Here is a 16,545-nt window from a genome sequence, read left to right as displayed (position 1 = left end):
ACGTACTTGCAACATCCATTTTCAAATAGCATATAACGATGTGATTTTTGGTTTTTGATACCTGTTTTGAACATCAGTGCAACAATAACAAAGTTAGAGTGCAGCTCGTGGGATCAATCTGAAAAAATTCGTGTCTAATTTTGCGGTATCAAAAATTGTGTTCTAAGGTAGTTTTAGTCGCCACGTAAGTACTCAAAGTGTCCGCACAAAGTGAAATATGAGTTTTGGGTGCTATTATAGTTAAGTTTCGGTTTAGTTTTATGTGCATAAGATGTTTCATAAATTTAAGTGAGTGAGGGGAGACAGAGATCTGATAAACTTATACATAACCGTATTGAATACATAAAAATAGCGTAATCGTAACATACTTGAGCCTAAAGGTTATATCTATGTGCTGATGATGTTTTACACATCATCTTGAATTGAAAGAAAACAACGATACACAAATCAAGTTTAATCAACGTTATATTTACGTAGCTGTAACGTGTGGTGAGGTTGATAAGATTTTTCAGTGACTTGTTAATGCCAAACATAGTTTAAACCTGATTTCAACATAAGATGTGTACAGATACGATTAAAGTACTATATTAAAACATCTTTTTCAGATTCCATTTTCAAAGATGTTTTCTGTGTTACTTGGGAGGCCACTTGGGCTGAACCCTTTCGCAAAAGTCTGCAAAGATTGATTGTTGCTGTTCTTTTATGCTGAAGATTGATCTGAGCTATCCTAACCGTAGCCACTACCCAAACTAGGCAAGATTAAACTCTTCGCAACAACAGCACAACAAAGAACAGCAGCAACAAAACCAGATCGGTATCGATTGGAAAACGCCAAAGGCGAGGATACACAGAATACACTGTGTAAATCGCATAATGCGAAACCATATAGATGAAACTTTAAACTAATTATCAACATCTTCATAATCCCGCCCTTATTTAGCCTCAAGTGAGACTAAAGAAGGGCAGCTGATTGTCTCGGAGAAACACAAGGTCCACTGCACCATTGCTCCGGTTAGCGCAGTAAGGGCAACATACTGTGGAGGGCGCCTTGGTACTCCACAGGCTCCGTTTACGGTTAGGTTTTTAATAGACCCCCCTAGCCATTCATTCCTAGGCACGGTAAGCATGAAGTCGCATCACACCATGAATTAGGGGTCACCTGTTGGTGGATTCTTACCACCGGAACAGGCGGTCCGTAGTGTTATTCTTAGCCAATTGAGACAATCGCTACCGACACTACTGACTACACAGCTATCTAGGCTGATCGAGAAAAGAAGTTAATATTGAAGATCCACTTCATACGGGCCCGAACAGCCGGCAAAAAGTTGCTAATGCAGCTGGTCAGTTAACCCTGACGCTGGTACTGTATCCGTACAAATCCAGGATTCCAGAATATATTTGGCAGAAATTGCCTGAAGGATGGTCTGCAGTGAAAACTGAATCCGGATGGATGAACAGAGACACGTTTTACCTTTTCCTTAGGGATGTTTTGCATCCATGGCTTGTTGAGCAAAAAATCCAGTTTCCTGTCTTGCTTTACCTAGACGGACACAAATCTCACGTCTCCCCTCAGACGACGGAGTTTTGCTCAGCAAAAAAACATGATACTAATATGTCTTCCACCAAATTCCACACAAGTTACGCAGCCACTAGCTAGGTGAAGTAATAGCATTTTATGCAATAAAAATGAAATATTTCGTTGATAATTCTCAAGTATGCCTGCTTGCATGTTAAAGTTCGAAAACATTAAACCTAAATTTTTGTTAATGTAGTATAATAATGTATTTTTTATACACCCAAAGGAAATTTTTCATAAAAATGGGTTTTGATATGTTTTAAGCACTTTTTGCAATAGCCGCAATTTAATGGTGTCCCGTTACGAAAATAGCACATTTGTTGTAATAACGAATTTATTACGAACTTTAGAAAAATTATTTTCAGGATTCTCTTAGTACTCGTGGAGACCTTTCTTATAACACATGGGTTGCCTTGACCGACGCGTTATCTTAGGCGTTACAATGGGTACGTAGACATGGTGTCCCGTTACGGAAATTTGAAAGGCATTCATAAGTGAATAAAGAAGTTTGGCTTCATCAAATATTTACCCGAAAATCTGTACCCATGATGAAATGATATTATAGGGTGTATATACTTTCATTATCCTTCTTGGTGTAACGCCCCTACTGGAACAAAACCCGTTTCTCAGCTCTACGAAAACTACGTAAACAAAGGGCAGGTATTCTGGTGGATCAGTATAACAAGTGATATTTTATTAAGTTTCGTGGTGACAGCACACTCTTTAGATGCTATAGCCTTTTTACCATGTCCTATGAATTACCACCATGATGTATAAAAAGGTTTTTGGAATCTCACAACGTTCAAAACTTGAAGATCCCGAAGTGATGGTTGGCATTCCTTGTTTACCTCATTAATCACCGTATAATTTACTTATATATTTTGAAGCGATGCTGGGTCATTAGGCCGAAGGTCATTAGGCCGAATGGTCATAAGGACGAATTGAAAGTTAGCCGTTGTTTTTACCTTTTCCAACAATTTTTGCCAAAAACTAGTTAAAGAATGAAACTGAATGAAAGAATAGCCTATGTTTTAAAGAAGGAAAAAATTATGAATTGAATATCAGCACACTTAAAACAGAATACCGAGATCGGCTGTGCGAATCTCGATTAAAGTTCACTTGCTGAAATCTCGGTTATAAGCTTGACGTTTAATGTTTGATGATAGCGGCACCCATGAGTGCTGCTATGAATAAACTTGACATTTTGCTGATATCTCAGTTAAATTGCGATTGCCGAGCGCTCGGCTGTGCAAATCTCGGCAAAAGAATGGAAATTAGCCGAGCTCAACTGAGTGTGAGCAGTTTCAGCGCCAAAAACTATTTTAGCAATGATACAAGAAAGAACAGCCTATATTTGAAAGAAGGAAAAATTCATGGGAAAAATATCAGTAGATTCAGCATCAATAAAGTATCTTTGTGCCTGTCACACGATACACACATGCAAAATGGTCATTTGCAGAGGAAGCCCTCAGTTAATAACTGTGGAAGTGTTCATAGAACACTAAGCTGAGAAGCAGGCTTTGTCTCAGTGGGGACGTAACGGCAAGAAGAAGACCCAATGACCATTCGGCCTGATGACCATTCGGCCTAACGACCTTCGGCCGAATGGCCTTCGGCCTAATGACCTTCGGCCGGATGGCCTGACACCTTTTGAAGCTTATGTGCTTATGGTCTATTTTACGAAACGATAACAGTGTTGATATTGATATTAACACTCACGGGCTTGGGCGCAACCTCCTGTCAAATTTTCATGCATGAAATGAGCGATCAGCTGATCCGAAACGTCTCGTAAAATGGCTCATTGAAAATAAAAAAATAAAAATGAAAAAATGCATCACGAACATGGTGTGACTACATAAATTAGTAGTTGATTGAAAGTGCGACCTCCCTCTTGTCGTTTTGATTGTCAACCTTTTTTCGTCTAGAAATCCGTTTGTTTGTGTCGTTACTGGATTAAAGCAACATGCAACATGTGGGCTTCGTGGCCGAGCGGTTAGCGACGTCAGTCGTTCAAGTGTCTCGTAAGCCTCGGAGTGTGGGTTCAATTCCCGCTCCAGTCGGGGAAAACTTTTCGTCAATCGGAAAATTCTCCACTGGGCCATTGGGTGTTATATGTGGAGTCCGTTGTCTAATGTTAGTAATGTTCAGTCTGTGCGGCCTCTGGCCGAAGACGGTGTAAATGTCCTTTTAAAACATATGCTTGAAAAGACTGTGTTGGAAGAATGTACTATAGATATCATTGAATCTTATTCGGATCATTATAATGTAGAATATGGGCAAACCGCGAAGATAGATACGTCGCCCAACCATAGTTTTGGAGATACAATTAAACTTCAAGTACTCGACCTCCGATAACTCATTTTCAAAATGCTGGCATTTCGTCAATTTTCATCTGATTTTTTTTAAGTCGCCCTCGATCGATCATAAATTGGTGCTTATTTAATGCACTCAAGTGGCCATGTAGTATCGAAACCATTCCGGAGATATTCCGGATTGTACTGTGGACAGGGGGTGGGGTCTGTTTTGCCAAATGGCTGATAGTGATTATTTCATGTGTGTTATTGTGTTTTAGAGGCCCCCGCGGAACCTGCTCCAGGTGTTACGGAGCGGCCATATCAGTTGATATATACTTCAGTCAATTTTTTCTATCACATTATTTCGAAATCATGAAGATTGATACGTCGCTCGGCATGTTTTGGTTACAAACCAGAAATGTCTTCGATGACACCCCCGTGGAACCTGTGCTATATGTTCCGGGGTAGCCATATTAGTTGAAACATACTTCAGTATATCGTTTCTGACTCAGTCATTCGAAATCATGAAGATTGATATGTCGCACGGCATGTTTAAGTTGAAAATCAGAAGTGTCCCCAATGAGGCCCCGCGGAACCTGTCACGAGGATCCGGATGGGCCAACTTATTCAAATCTGGTTATAGCAGTTGTGTTTTACTGTTCGCAACAAAAATTCCGCTGAAAATCGATGGTTCAAACACAACAACACACGAAATAATCACTTTTAGCCTTTTAGACAACCCCCTGACCCCAGCACAATCCGGAATATCTCCGTAATGGTACCGGATATTGCATGGACACTTGAGTATAATAAACTAGCACCAATTTATGATCAATTGAGGGCGACTTCAAAAAAATCAGATGAAAATTGACGGAATGCCAGCATTTTGAAAATGTGTTGTCGGGGGTCGAGTACGTGAAGGTTTAATACATAAACCTCGAAACAGGTTCCCCAGGGCCCATTCCGATGGCCACCATAGGACCAGAGCGGATTTGAAGGCCTATTTATGTCCTACAGGACAGCTACCATCTGTCTGAAAAACATTGCCGAAGACACCAACATTCGATCTAGCAAAGCATTTGATCTACAACTAGATGTCTTTAGCCGTAACGGGACACCATTTGCAAAACACTGTTTTCACGCGAGCGTAACGCTGCGCTCCCAAAACTAAATCAAGAATATTTCCAAAACTATACATTTCTCAGTAAAACTCACTTCGGCAATCTTGTTCACATCAATCCAAAGAAGAAATGTCTAGAAGACTCTATTATTCAAAACCTCATAACAGAGCTGATATACGCATTTCAGATTGAAAATTTTAAAAAGAAGATTTCTGCGATGGTGTCCCGTTACGAAATCTAACATGTTATATAAAGTAAATTGGAACCAAAACCCCATATAACAAGTATTGCATCAGGAAGTACATCTAATAAGCTTGTTATAGAACCTGTTAAATCAAATGGTCATGAACATTATATTCGATTGCAGACGTCATTTATTCACGAAAGTTAGTTCCTCGCGGTGTCCCGTTACGCTGGAATGTGTCAGATGCGTTTGATGAATCATTTTGTATGCCATCTACATCGACACATGTTGCAAACAAACGGCGCCAAGCGAAGCTTTCCGCCCCTTCTGTGGCCACTAGTCAAGCATACCGATTGTATGTAGAAAATCTCAAGAAGGCCAAGAAATATATGGAGATGGAAAAACAAAAGAAAAAGGCTGAAAAGCAGAAAAAAAGAGAGTCAAAAAAATTGGAAATGTTGTCTCGAAAAACAGCGAAAAAACAGAAGAAAGCATGATCCTTTTAAAATGTTTCCCTCATATAATGAATTGAAGTGTGTTTGATTGCACAGCGCAACACTTTTTTGTCTCAAGAACAAACTTATGTGTCTCTGACAGATTTTGGGCCGCTGAATCCGAATCCGGGCTCAGATTTGCTCCAGCACGTCACAATTTTGAGCTACACCCCAATTTATAGGGCAAAATATGCGTTTTTGGGCTTTTTTGACTGCCAGCCATTAAGCATGGAAATATTTTTTTAACAACTAAAAGGTAAATTGGTCCATTAACATCTACATATATTAACGAATCATGCAAAATATTTCGTTTTACCAAATCAAATTTGATAGTTTTAAGCGATTTATGTGAGGTACGATATTTCCCATACAAGTCACCCTCCAAAAGTTGCATGCAAGTTTACTTACTAACATAAAATGCTTAAATCTATCAAATTTGATTTGGTAAAACGAAATATTTTGCATGAGTCGTTAATTTAGAGGTTAATTGACCAATTTACCTTTTGATTGCTTAAACAAATATTTCCATGCTTAATGGCTGGCAGTCAAAAAAGCCCAAAATCGCACATTTTGCCCTATAAATTGGGGAATCGCTCAAAATTGTGACGTGCTGGAGCAAATCTGAGCCCGGATTCGGATTCAGCGACCCAAAATCTGTCAGAGACACATAAGTTTGCTCTTGAGACAAACCAAAAGTTGATTTTTGTTACGCTGTGTTGTCATTAAAGATGTTATGAAATATAAAACTTGTACCTATATCATTTGTTTCATCACAATGGTAACACAGCGTAACAAAAATTTACTTTTTGTCTGTCTCAAGAGCAAACTTATGTGTCTCTGACAGATTTTGGGTCGCCGAATCCGAATCCGGGCTCAGATTTGCTCTAACACGTCACAATTTCGAGCTATACCTCAATTTATAGGGCAAAATATGCGATTTTGGGCTTTTTTGACTGCAAGCCATTTAGAAAGAAAATATTTTTTTAAGCAATCAAAAGGTTAATTGGTCAATTAACATCTAAATTAACGACTTATGCAAAATATTTCGTTTTACTAAATCGAATTTGATAATTTTAAGCGATTTATGTTAGGTACGATATTTCCCATACAAGTCATCCTCCAAAAGTTGCATGCAAGTTTTCATACTAACATAAAATGATTAAATCTATCAAATTTGATTAGGTAAAACGAAATATTTTGCATGAGTCGTTAATTTAGATGTTAATTGACCAATTAACCTTTTGATGGCTAAAAAAAAATATTTCCTTGCTTAATGGCCTGCAGCCAAAAAAGGCCAAAATCGCATATTTTGCCCTATAAATTGAGGTATAGCTCAAAATTGTGACGTGTTGGAACAAATCTGAGCCCGGATTCGGATTTAGCGGCCCAAAATCCTTCGGAGACACATAAGTTTGCTCTTGAGACAAAAAAATGTTGCGCTGTGATAATCAATTAGAGTGACCGGAATTAGGAACACGAATGAACGGCATTAGGAACAGATTGAATGGAATTAGGAACAAACACTTTTTATGTTCGGCAGCTATTTTTAAAATCAATGGCGAAATTACATCGTTGTTTATATTTTTCCTGAAATATATAGATACGGAGCAACAAAAAAGCACATTTCCAGATTTTTATAATTGAATATGAATTTCATATAGCTCGCACACTTAGAATATCACTTTAAGTGAACGGAATTTGGCGCGGTCACGGTATTTCTCTCCTCGGCAGCAGTAAGTTTTGAAATGGACCTTAATTGGTGAAACCATTCCGTGTTATGTTTTGAATGAACGTGTTTTGTAAATAAACATAATATGGAACGAACTCACCAATCCAAGTCCATTTAAAAATTAACAGCTGCACAAAGACGCTGAGCAGGGAAATATAGCAATCTGGGTAATGATTTTAAAGCGGGATAGATTTTGTCAACCGCATTCGAATCCAAGATGCTTGAAGACAGTAGTTGAGCAAGATTCAGCAACCCATTCGATTACATCACAAACTTTCTTGCGATACACAAATCTTCGACCAAAGCCATATCCGATATGAAAACTTGTAGGTACCACCATGAAATTTCCTTCAAAGGGGCCTTCATTCCCACAAAAGGCAATTGCAACTGACAGCAGCATCCAGTACGGCAAAACTTTAACCGGAACACTACTATGTGCGAATCAGCACCACTGGACTGGCTGGATTCCAGTTCTCCAGTTGCGGATATCTACAACAACATGTTCCACACAAACTACAGTGCGCTCTGGATTTTCCATTCCAAGCAATCAAGATGACTTGGGCCCCGGTTCAATGGGTGAAAACTTTTTCAATAGTCCCGAATGTTCGGACCAAGTCAGACTACGGCGACAGAGGTGCTCTACTTTCATCACCACATTTGTTTAAGATTCTATTAAGGAGTTTTAAAATGTGCTAAGATAGAAAAAGATCTGCTGGTACGCGTAGAAGTAACGCTTACGAGAAGATTTTGTTAGGTAAAGTTTATTTTTGGGTCTTGGATTTTTTTTCTCAGCGAAATTTAATTCTACTAAGAAGCTTAAGGTTTTTCAGAATTCTGTTCGTAATCCTTTCAATTACGTTGAATTGCTTAATGCTTAAGCTACCGGAAACCCGAAGTTTGGGAAACACCATCGGACCAGAAAATTGTTCGAACAGAAAAGCACAGCCGAATTCGGAAATCGTTTTCCGGTTTGAGCAAATTACAGTTTGTGTTCTTCTGATTTATTCACTTCCAGGCGTGTCGGTTGAGTCCAGCGTTCAACGGTGCTTGTGGACTCTGAACTGGGAAGACAATGGTCACACCCAGGAGGAACCCATGAAGCAAAAGTTTTATCCGTCGACAATCCACGGTTACAACAATCAATGAGGGGGGTTTTGATGCGGGAATAAAGTTTCCCTCGAAACATCAATTGGACCCGAGGGCATGTCTTGTCTAAATGAATTTCTATATTTATAATTTTGTCGCCAACGGCTGAGATTGTCTGACGGTCTCGAATGACACGGACGGAAAATTCTCTCTCCCAGATCTGTCTGCGAATCCGGTGCTAGGATGTGTAAGCCCACCGGGGGCGGCACAGTGTGGAAATCTTTCTTCCTTTGAAAGTTATTTTATGAGTTTCGTTACAGACGGAAAAAGAATCGAGGCGAAAAGTTTCAAATTAAATTGAAAATGTGATTATGGATCCGGAGTGGGAATTAATACCGATTTTAAATGAGTTTTTTGAGACAATTACACGTCACAGATCGACACACGCATGTTTCTGTGGATTTTTTTCTGGTGACTTTGTCTAAATTTGTAATTAAGCTTTAAGGAGGGGAATTTATCGTCGACGTGGGCTGAGAGTCATTGAAAAAAAAAACAAGATTTTATCGGAAAGCACTTTTATCCCAAAAATACAAAATTAATTATAAGGAAACATTCTTCAAAGAAGTTTGATTGAGTTTCTGCTTTTGCAGTCTTCCAACACACACTGTAGTTGACGGTTCAAAAACGCCAACCCCAACCAACCCACAAGCAGTCATTAATAATTATTCCATAGGGAAACGATATTCTTTCTCTTCCAGAAAGGGAACACACATTCATTGTGTCCTCATTATGAAATTCCTCTTTGGGTTTTGTGATACCCTTCGGATATGTAACTGAATTCCGATACAAGTTTATTTGGTTGTAGCCAAGGGCCTCACATGATTTTCTGAAAAATTGTTTACCATTAGCGGTCGATGGCGATAAGAATATATTAATGAAAATTCCTTTCTAGCATTAACATCAAGGGTGGGAGAAGTTCTTGCTATAAATCAAATGGTAGGTGAGCTTCCGGAATGTTTCTCTCCTCCATGGTAATTTTTCACTCAAATCATTCTTGAATAAGGTAAGGTTCTCCCTTTGCCTTCCAGATAATAAGAAGTCAGGGAACACAAAAACAAAATACAGAGAAAACAGAGAAGATAGCGAAGACTAAGCTGACGGCGAAGGCAGAGAAGACATAGTAGAAAGGGAAGCAGAGAAGACCAAGAAGACGGAGAAAATATATAAGACAGAGAAACAGAGAAGACAGAGAAGACAGAAAAGGCGGAGATAACAGAGAAGACAGAGAAGACAGAGAAGACAGAGAAGAAAGGGAAGCAAAGAAGACCAAGAGGACGGAGACAATATGTAAGACAGAGAAGACAGAGAGACAGAGAAGACAGAGAAGACAGAGAAACAGAAGACAGAGAAGACAGAGAAGACAGAGAAGACAGAGAAGACAGAGAAGACAGAGAAGACAGAGAGACAGAGAAGACTGAGAAGACAGAGAGACAGGAGAAGACAGAGAAGACAGAGAAGACAGAGAAGACAGAGAAGACAGAGAAGACAGAGAAGACAGAGAAGACAGAGAAGACAGAGAAGACAGAGAAGACAGAGAAGACAGAGAAGACAGAGGAGACAGAGAAGACAGAGAAGACAGAGAAGACAGAGAAGACAGAGAAGACAGAGAAGACAGAGAAGACAGAGAGACAGAGAAGACAGAGAAGACAGAGAAAGACAGAGAAGACAGAGAAGACAGAGAAGACAGAGAAGACAGAGAAGACAGAGAAGACAGAGAAGACAGAGAAGACTGAGAAGACAGAGAAGACAGAGAAGACAGAGAAGACAGAGAAGACAGAGAAGACAGAGAAGACAGAGAAGACAGAGAAGACAGAGAAGACAGAGAAGACAGAGAAGACAGAGAAGACAGAGAAGACAGAGAAGACAGAGAAGACTGAGAGACAGAGAAGACAGAGAAGACAGAGAAGACAGAGAAGACAGAGAAGACAGAGAAGACAGAGAAGACAGAGAAGACAGAGAAGACAGAGAAGACAGAGAAGACAGAGAAGACAGAGAAGACAGAGAAGACAGAGAAGACAGAGAAGACAGAGAAGACAGAGAAGACAGAGAAGACAGAGAAGACAGAGAAGACAGAGAAGACAGAGAGACAGAGAAGACAGAGAAGACAGAGAAGACAGAGAAGACATAGAAGACAGAGAAGACAGAGAAGACAGAGAAGACAGAGAAGACAGAGAAGACAGAGAAGACAGAGAAGACAAGAGAAGACAGAGAAGACAGAGAAGACAGAGAAGACAGAGAAGACAGAGAAGACAGAGAAGACAGAGAAGGACAGAGAAGACAGAGAAGACAGAGAAGACAGAGAAGACAGAGAAGACAGAGAGACAGAGAAGACAGAGAAGACAGAGAAGACAGAGAAGACAGAGAAGACAGAGAAGACAGAGAAGACAGAGAAGACAGAGAAGACAGAGAAGACAGAGAAGACAGAGAAGACAGAGAAGCAGAGAAGACAGAGAAGACAGAGAAGACAGAGAAGACAGAGAAGACAGAGAAGACAGAGAAGACAGAGAAGACAGAGAAGACAGAGAAGAAGGACGGAGAGGGACAGAGAAGACAGAGAAGACAGATGATGGACAGAGGTGACAGAGAAGACGAGAAGACAGAGAAGACAGAGAAGACAGAGAAGACAGAGAAGACAGAGATGACAGAGAGACAGAGAAGACAGAGATGACAGAGATGACAGAGAAGACAGAGAAGACAGAGAGACAGAGACTGACAGAGATGACAGAGATGACAGAGATGACGACAGAAGAGACAGAGAAGACAAGAGACAGAGACAGAGAAGACAGAGAAGACAGAGAAGACAGAGAAGACAGAGAAGAAAGAGAAGACAGAGAAGACAGAAGACAGAGAAGACAGAGAAGACAGAGAAGACAGAGAAGACAGAGAAGACAGAGAAGACAGAGAAGACAGAGAAGACAGAGAAGACAGAGAAGACGAGAAGACAGAGAGACAGAGAAGACAGAGAAGACTGAGAAGACAGAGAAGACAGAGAGACAGAGAAGACAGAGAAGAACAGAAGACAGAGGACAGAGAGGACAGAGAAGACAGAGAAGACAGAGAAGACAGAGAAGACAGAGAAGACAGAGAAGACAGAGAGGACAGAGAGGACAGAGGAGGACAGAGAAGACAGAGAAGACAGAGAAGACAGAGAAGACAGAGAAGACAGAGAAGACAGAGAAGACAGAGAAGACAGAGAAGACAGAGAAGACAGAGAAGACAGAGTAGACAGAGAAGACAGAGAAGACAGAGAAGACAGAGAAGACAGAGAAGACAGAGAAGACAGAGAAGACAGAGAAGACAGAGAAGACAGAGAAGACAGAGAAGGACAGAGAAGACAGAGAAGACAGAGAAGACAGAGAAGACAGAGAAGACAGAGAAGACAGAGAAGACAGAGAAGACAGAGAAGACAGAGAAGACAGAGAAGACAGAGAAGACAGAGAAGACAGAGAAGACAGAGAAGACAGAGAAGACAGAGAAGACAGAGAAGACAGAGAAGACAGAGAAGACAGAGAAGACAGAGAGACAGAGATGACAGAGAAGACAGAGAAGACCGAGAAGACAGAGAAGACAGAGATGACAGAGATGACAGAGAAGACAGAGAAGACAGAGATGACAGAGATGACAGAGATGACAGAGATGACAGAGAAGACAGAGAAGACAGAGAAGACAGAGAAGACAGAGAAGACAGAGAAGACAGAGAAGACAGAGAAGACAGAGAAGACAGAGAAGACAGAGAAGACAGAGAAGACAGAGAAGACAGAGAAGACAGAGAAGACAGAGAAGACAGAGAAGACAGAGAAGACAGAGAAGACAGAGAAGACAGAGAAGACAGAGAAGACAGAGAAGACAGAGAAGACAGAGAAGACAGAGAAGACAGAGAAGACAGAGAAGACAGAGAAGACAGAGAAGACAGAGAAGACAGAGAAGACAGAGAAGACAGAGAAGACAGAGAAGACAGAGAAGACAGAGAAGACAGAGAAGACAGAGAAGACAGAGAAGACAGAGAAGACAGAGAAGACAGAGAAGACAGAGAAGACAGAGAAGACAGAGAAGACAGAGAAGACAGAGAAGACAGAGAAGACAGAGAAGACAGAGAAGACAGAGAAGACAGAGAAGACAGAGAAGACAGAGAAAACAGAGAAGACAGAGAAGACAGAGAAGACAGAGAAGACAGAGAAGACAGAGAAGATAGAGAGGACAGAGAAGGCAGAGGAAACAGCGAGGACAGGAGAATCAAAACAACACAAAGAATAAATGTCGAAGATTGGAAGAGCAGAGATGAAGGAGAAAATATGAAATTCAGAACAGGTTGAGAAAATAGCAAAGTTTACAAAATATTGTAACTGCAGCTTATGAAAAATGAGAATTATGTTCAAGAGAACTTAATCTCGCATCATTTTTCCTCATTCAGTGACAAATGAGCCGGCCGGCTCGGCGGCGTGAAGTGAAATATCAAATCCCGAAATTGGATCAAGGCCTATCACGTTGATCCATCTTGCTTGACTTTCTGGCACAGCCAGCAGCCATTTGCGTGGGAAATGAAAATTCCACTGCTGTGATGTCACCTTGAGTCTTGAGACAACGCAGCGCATCGCAACGGCGTGCCAGATGAGAAGCCATCGTCGCAAGATGTGTCTTAATGAAATTATACGCCAATGACGATCAATCATTTCCGCTCACTCGGTTCACTCGATATCGCTCACAAGGGGGTTGGTGCGAGCAGCGCCGGAATGTTTGTCACAATTTGAAACCCAAACAAAGGCACGTCTCTGCCGGGGGGCAGGCGAATGTGGCGGCGGGAAACTGACTGGGGCAAATAACTCTGTCTTTGCGCCTGCCGTCGGAACTAGAAGGAAAGTCTTGTTCGGAGGGTACCTGGAAACATGGTAAATTCGACAATATAACGGCAGCTGATTGCTTACGCTCGCTCCGAGGGGAATTTATTTTTATTTTCTCAACTTCAGTGTTCGAGGGAAAGGTGTTCTCAAGAGTGTGGATGATGAATTGAGTTGGATGCCATCCGACAGGTATCTACGCTGGGAGAGTTCCGCCAATGAAGCACACCTCCAAAATTATGATCGATGGAATTGTGTTTCTTGATGAAGCTGCGATACAAGGAGACATTGAGAGCTTTGGGATTCGAGTTCGCATTGCCTTTAATGCAATAATAAATAATGAATACTCATGAAATAAAGTTGTACAGATTATGTAGACTACATACATCTCGATTAAATTAGCCAATAAATATGGCACAGCTTGTGCTATTCAAAGTCTGTTTAATTTTGAACCTTGGTATATTTTCTATATCTCTTGTTTTGACCCATTCCTATTCATTTCTCTTCCAGGGGCGTCGCCGTCGACGACCAGGGCTACATTTGTGTGGCCGACTCGGGCAACAATCGGATTCAGATCTTCCACCCGGACGGCAGCTTCCTGCGGGCGTTCGGTTCCTGGGGCTCCGGTGACGCCGAATTCAAGGGCCTCGAAGGTGTGGCCATCATGTCCAATGGGAACATCTTGGTGTGCGACCGGGAGAACCATCGGGTGCAGGTGTTCTAGGGCGCTCGCGTGGTTCGGTTTCCCTCTTTTCTGGTGAGATTTTGTCGGTTTTGATTGACGAAATGGACATTCAATTTCCGACGGCTGCAAACTTTCCATTGCAGGAAAACATCATCCACTACTACTACTACCACTGTATGGGAATGAGATGGAAAACCGAGATGGAATTCTTAACCGAACGGAAAAGTTTAATGCGTGCTTTATTCGGAACCAATTTGCATAAACTTCTTCTTGGCGGCAATCGATGGAAGAAGGACGAAACATGAGAAGCCCAGGCGCCCAGGGCGGGAATGCCGTAATTTCAGGCGTCAGTTGTTCGGAATTATTCTTCGGAGTCGTAGCCATATCGATTTCCTAACTTACTTGTTCTAGTCCAATGAATGCTATGGTAATCATCTTTCTTATCTATTATTAATTTTCAGCCCTCTGTCTATGAGACACAAATTATGTTGATGTTGTTTTGCGATTTTACGCCGATTGGATCGAAGATTTTTGTAACGATACTAATTGAATCAAATGTAGCGAACGAAGTGGAAAATGAATTATGGAATCTGAAAATTGAAAATGTTTTAGAGAATATTAATAAAGATTTTGATTTTTGTGTTTGAACATCCAAGATCGATGAAGGACGCTGAACATTTTTTGGCAGATATCACATCCACTGCCGGCATCTCAATCCATCAACCGGAATGACAGCTTAATCCTATCCTTTTGATCTGTCAATTAACCGCAAAATAGGATTCCTCTCAGCTGCGGTGATATCCTTTCGCCCCCACCCGACCTCGAGCATTCCTTCCCCGAATTGCCAATCAACTTCGAAGGTTTCTTGATATCGAAACCGCATATCCCGTTGCCCCGGTTGAAAGCGTGAGTATTGCTCCTGCCTGATACCGTGTAACAGCCATGAGCGAAAAGGCAAACAAATTTGATTTTCGATATCGTTGAACGTTCCGTCTCCTGGCACCACCAACTAGGAACGGCGTGTCGTCGTCGGTGAAACCGAAAGGCAATAGCAAATTCTTATATTCCATCTAACGGTGATGCGTCTGCTCTGCCGCTGTCTGTGGCTTGGCTTGATAGCGAAACGTGAATTTCAATCCGAACGAACGGTGTGGTGTCAGAACTTCCTGATGAGGTGCAGTAGAAGAGTCGCAGCGCGTAGGCTCACACACCGGATCGACACAAAAAGACGTAGTGCTCATACGTCTGGTAAGATCCTTTCTGATAGTATTTTCATCCGTTTTGACATGTGTTCTCGAGTCGTATACCTATTTCTCTTTCACTTTCCATACCATAGACTGAGAGTCGATGTGAATCATAAGCTGAGAGCTTTTCGAGCTTATGGAACGATTCTCGTTTCGGTTATAGGTATCGTATGATTTACAAGTGAAGCAGTGTGCCTACGGAAATCTGGTGAATCTCCATCCCGTTCGATTTCATCATTAAATCGATTTACTTTTGATGCCTATGAAGGGGCGAATGCGTGAAAATATTGATTCGGAATATTTGCTGGCTGCGTGAAATATACACTAGGGCAGGGCCTTTTTTATTTTTATTTTTTTTTTATCATTCGAGCATTTCCTGTTCAACGCACCAATCGCGTAGACGCGACCTTTTTCAATTCAAATGAAATGTTGGTCATGTATGAGCTTTAATCTGAAAATGTTTTTTTATGTTATTTGTTTTGCAATATTCTCCAACTAACTTTAAAAAAACCTAATTGATCCAACTAGCGGTGATGGCGCCTTTCTTGTGCCGAGTCCGAAGTTGATCATCAATATTAACTTCTTTTTTTGATCAGCCGAGATAGCTGTGTAGTAGTATGGGACAAACATCAAATTCTCGCTCCAGTCGACTTTTTTGATTCCATTTAGGTCCCATATGATCTGTACGGAATTTCAGCGCAATCGGTGAAACTATAATTTAGCGCAAGCGCTTCAAAGTTTGCATAGGATTTACTATGGGAAAAGTTACACTTTCAGATAAAAAATCCCGGAGGTCGCACCTTGTCTCCTTAATTCAAATCGATCAACGTTTCTTGTAGAAAAATCATTTATGAAACTTTCCTTCGAAGACCGCAAATCGATCAGAAGCTTGTGAAAAAAGTTATTAATATATTACCGATTAGTGATCAAACGAAGGGCTTTTTGTTTTGTTTTATTAGCAGCACTGTAGCTGCTGCCTTGGCTGCTGCTGTTTCTGGGGGTGGTGATGCCTCCCGCCACCCCATACAACAACGGCAGCAGCAGTGCTGCTGATAAAACAAAACAAAAAGCCGTTCGTTAGATCACTAATCGGTAATAAATCAATAACTTTTTCCACAAGCTTCCAATCGTTTTGCGGTCTTCGAAGGAAAGTTTCATAAATGATTTTTCTACAAGAAACGTTGATCGATTTGAATTAAGGAGACAAAGGGTGACCTCTGGGATTTTTTGTTTGCAA

The 16,545-nt window shown here is 41.0% G+C and overlaps 1 protein-coding gene across 8 annotated transcripts in view; it reads left to right on the top strand.

Moving 5' to 3' along the window:
* Positions 1-14,719, top strand: part of LOC115265479 (RING finger protein nhl-1) — a 261,579-nt gene extending 246,860 nt beyond the window's left edge. For 7 of the 8 annotated variants that reach the window (XM_029870772.2, XM_029870763.2, XM_029870767.2 and 4 more), the window contains 2 exons: positions 13,890-14,136; positions 14,208-14,719. In XM_029870772.2, the coding sequence (XP_029726632.1) occupies positions 13,890-14,103 (214 nt within the window). In that variant the 3' untranslated portion in view covers positions 14,104-14,136; positions 14,208-14,719. Of the gene's footprint in view, positions 1-13,889; positions 14,138-14,207 lie in introns of those variants that run through there. The other variant, XM_029870771.2, reaches the window with a different exon arrangement.
* Positions 14,720-16,545: the final 1,826 nt, after the last annotated feature.

The sequence above is a fragment of the Aedes albopictus genome, chromosome 2 (genome assembly GCF_035046485.1).
Source record: "Aedes albopictus strain Foshan chromosome 2, AalbF5, whole genome shotgun sequence".
NCBI lineage: Eukaryota > Metazoa > Arthropoda > Insecta > Diptera > Culicidae > Aedes > Aedes albopictus.
Note: the sequence above shows the minus strand (reverse complement) of the source record. Positions and strands in the feature narration are given on the sequence as shown.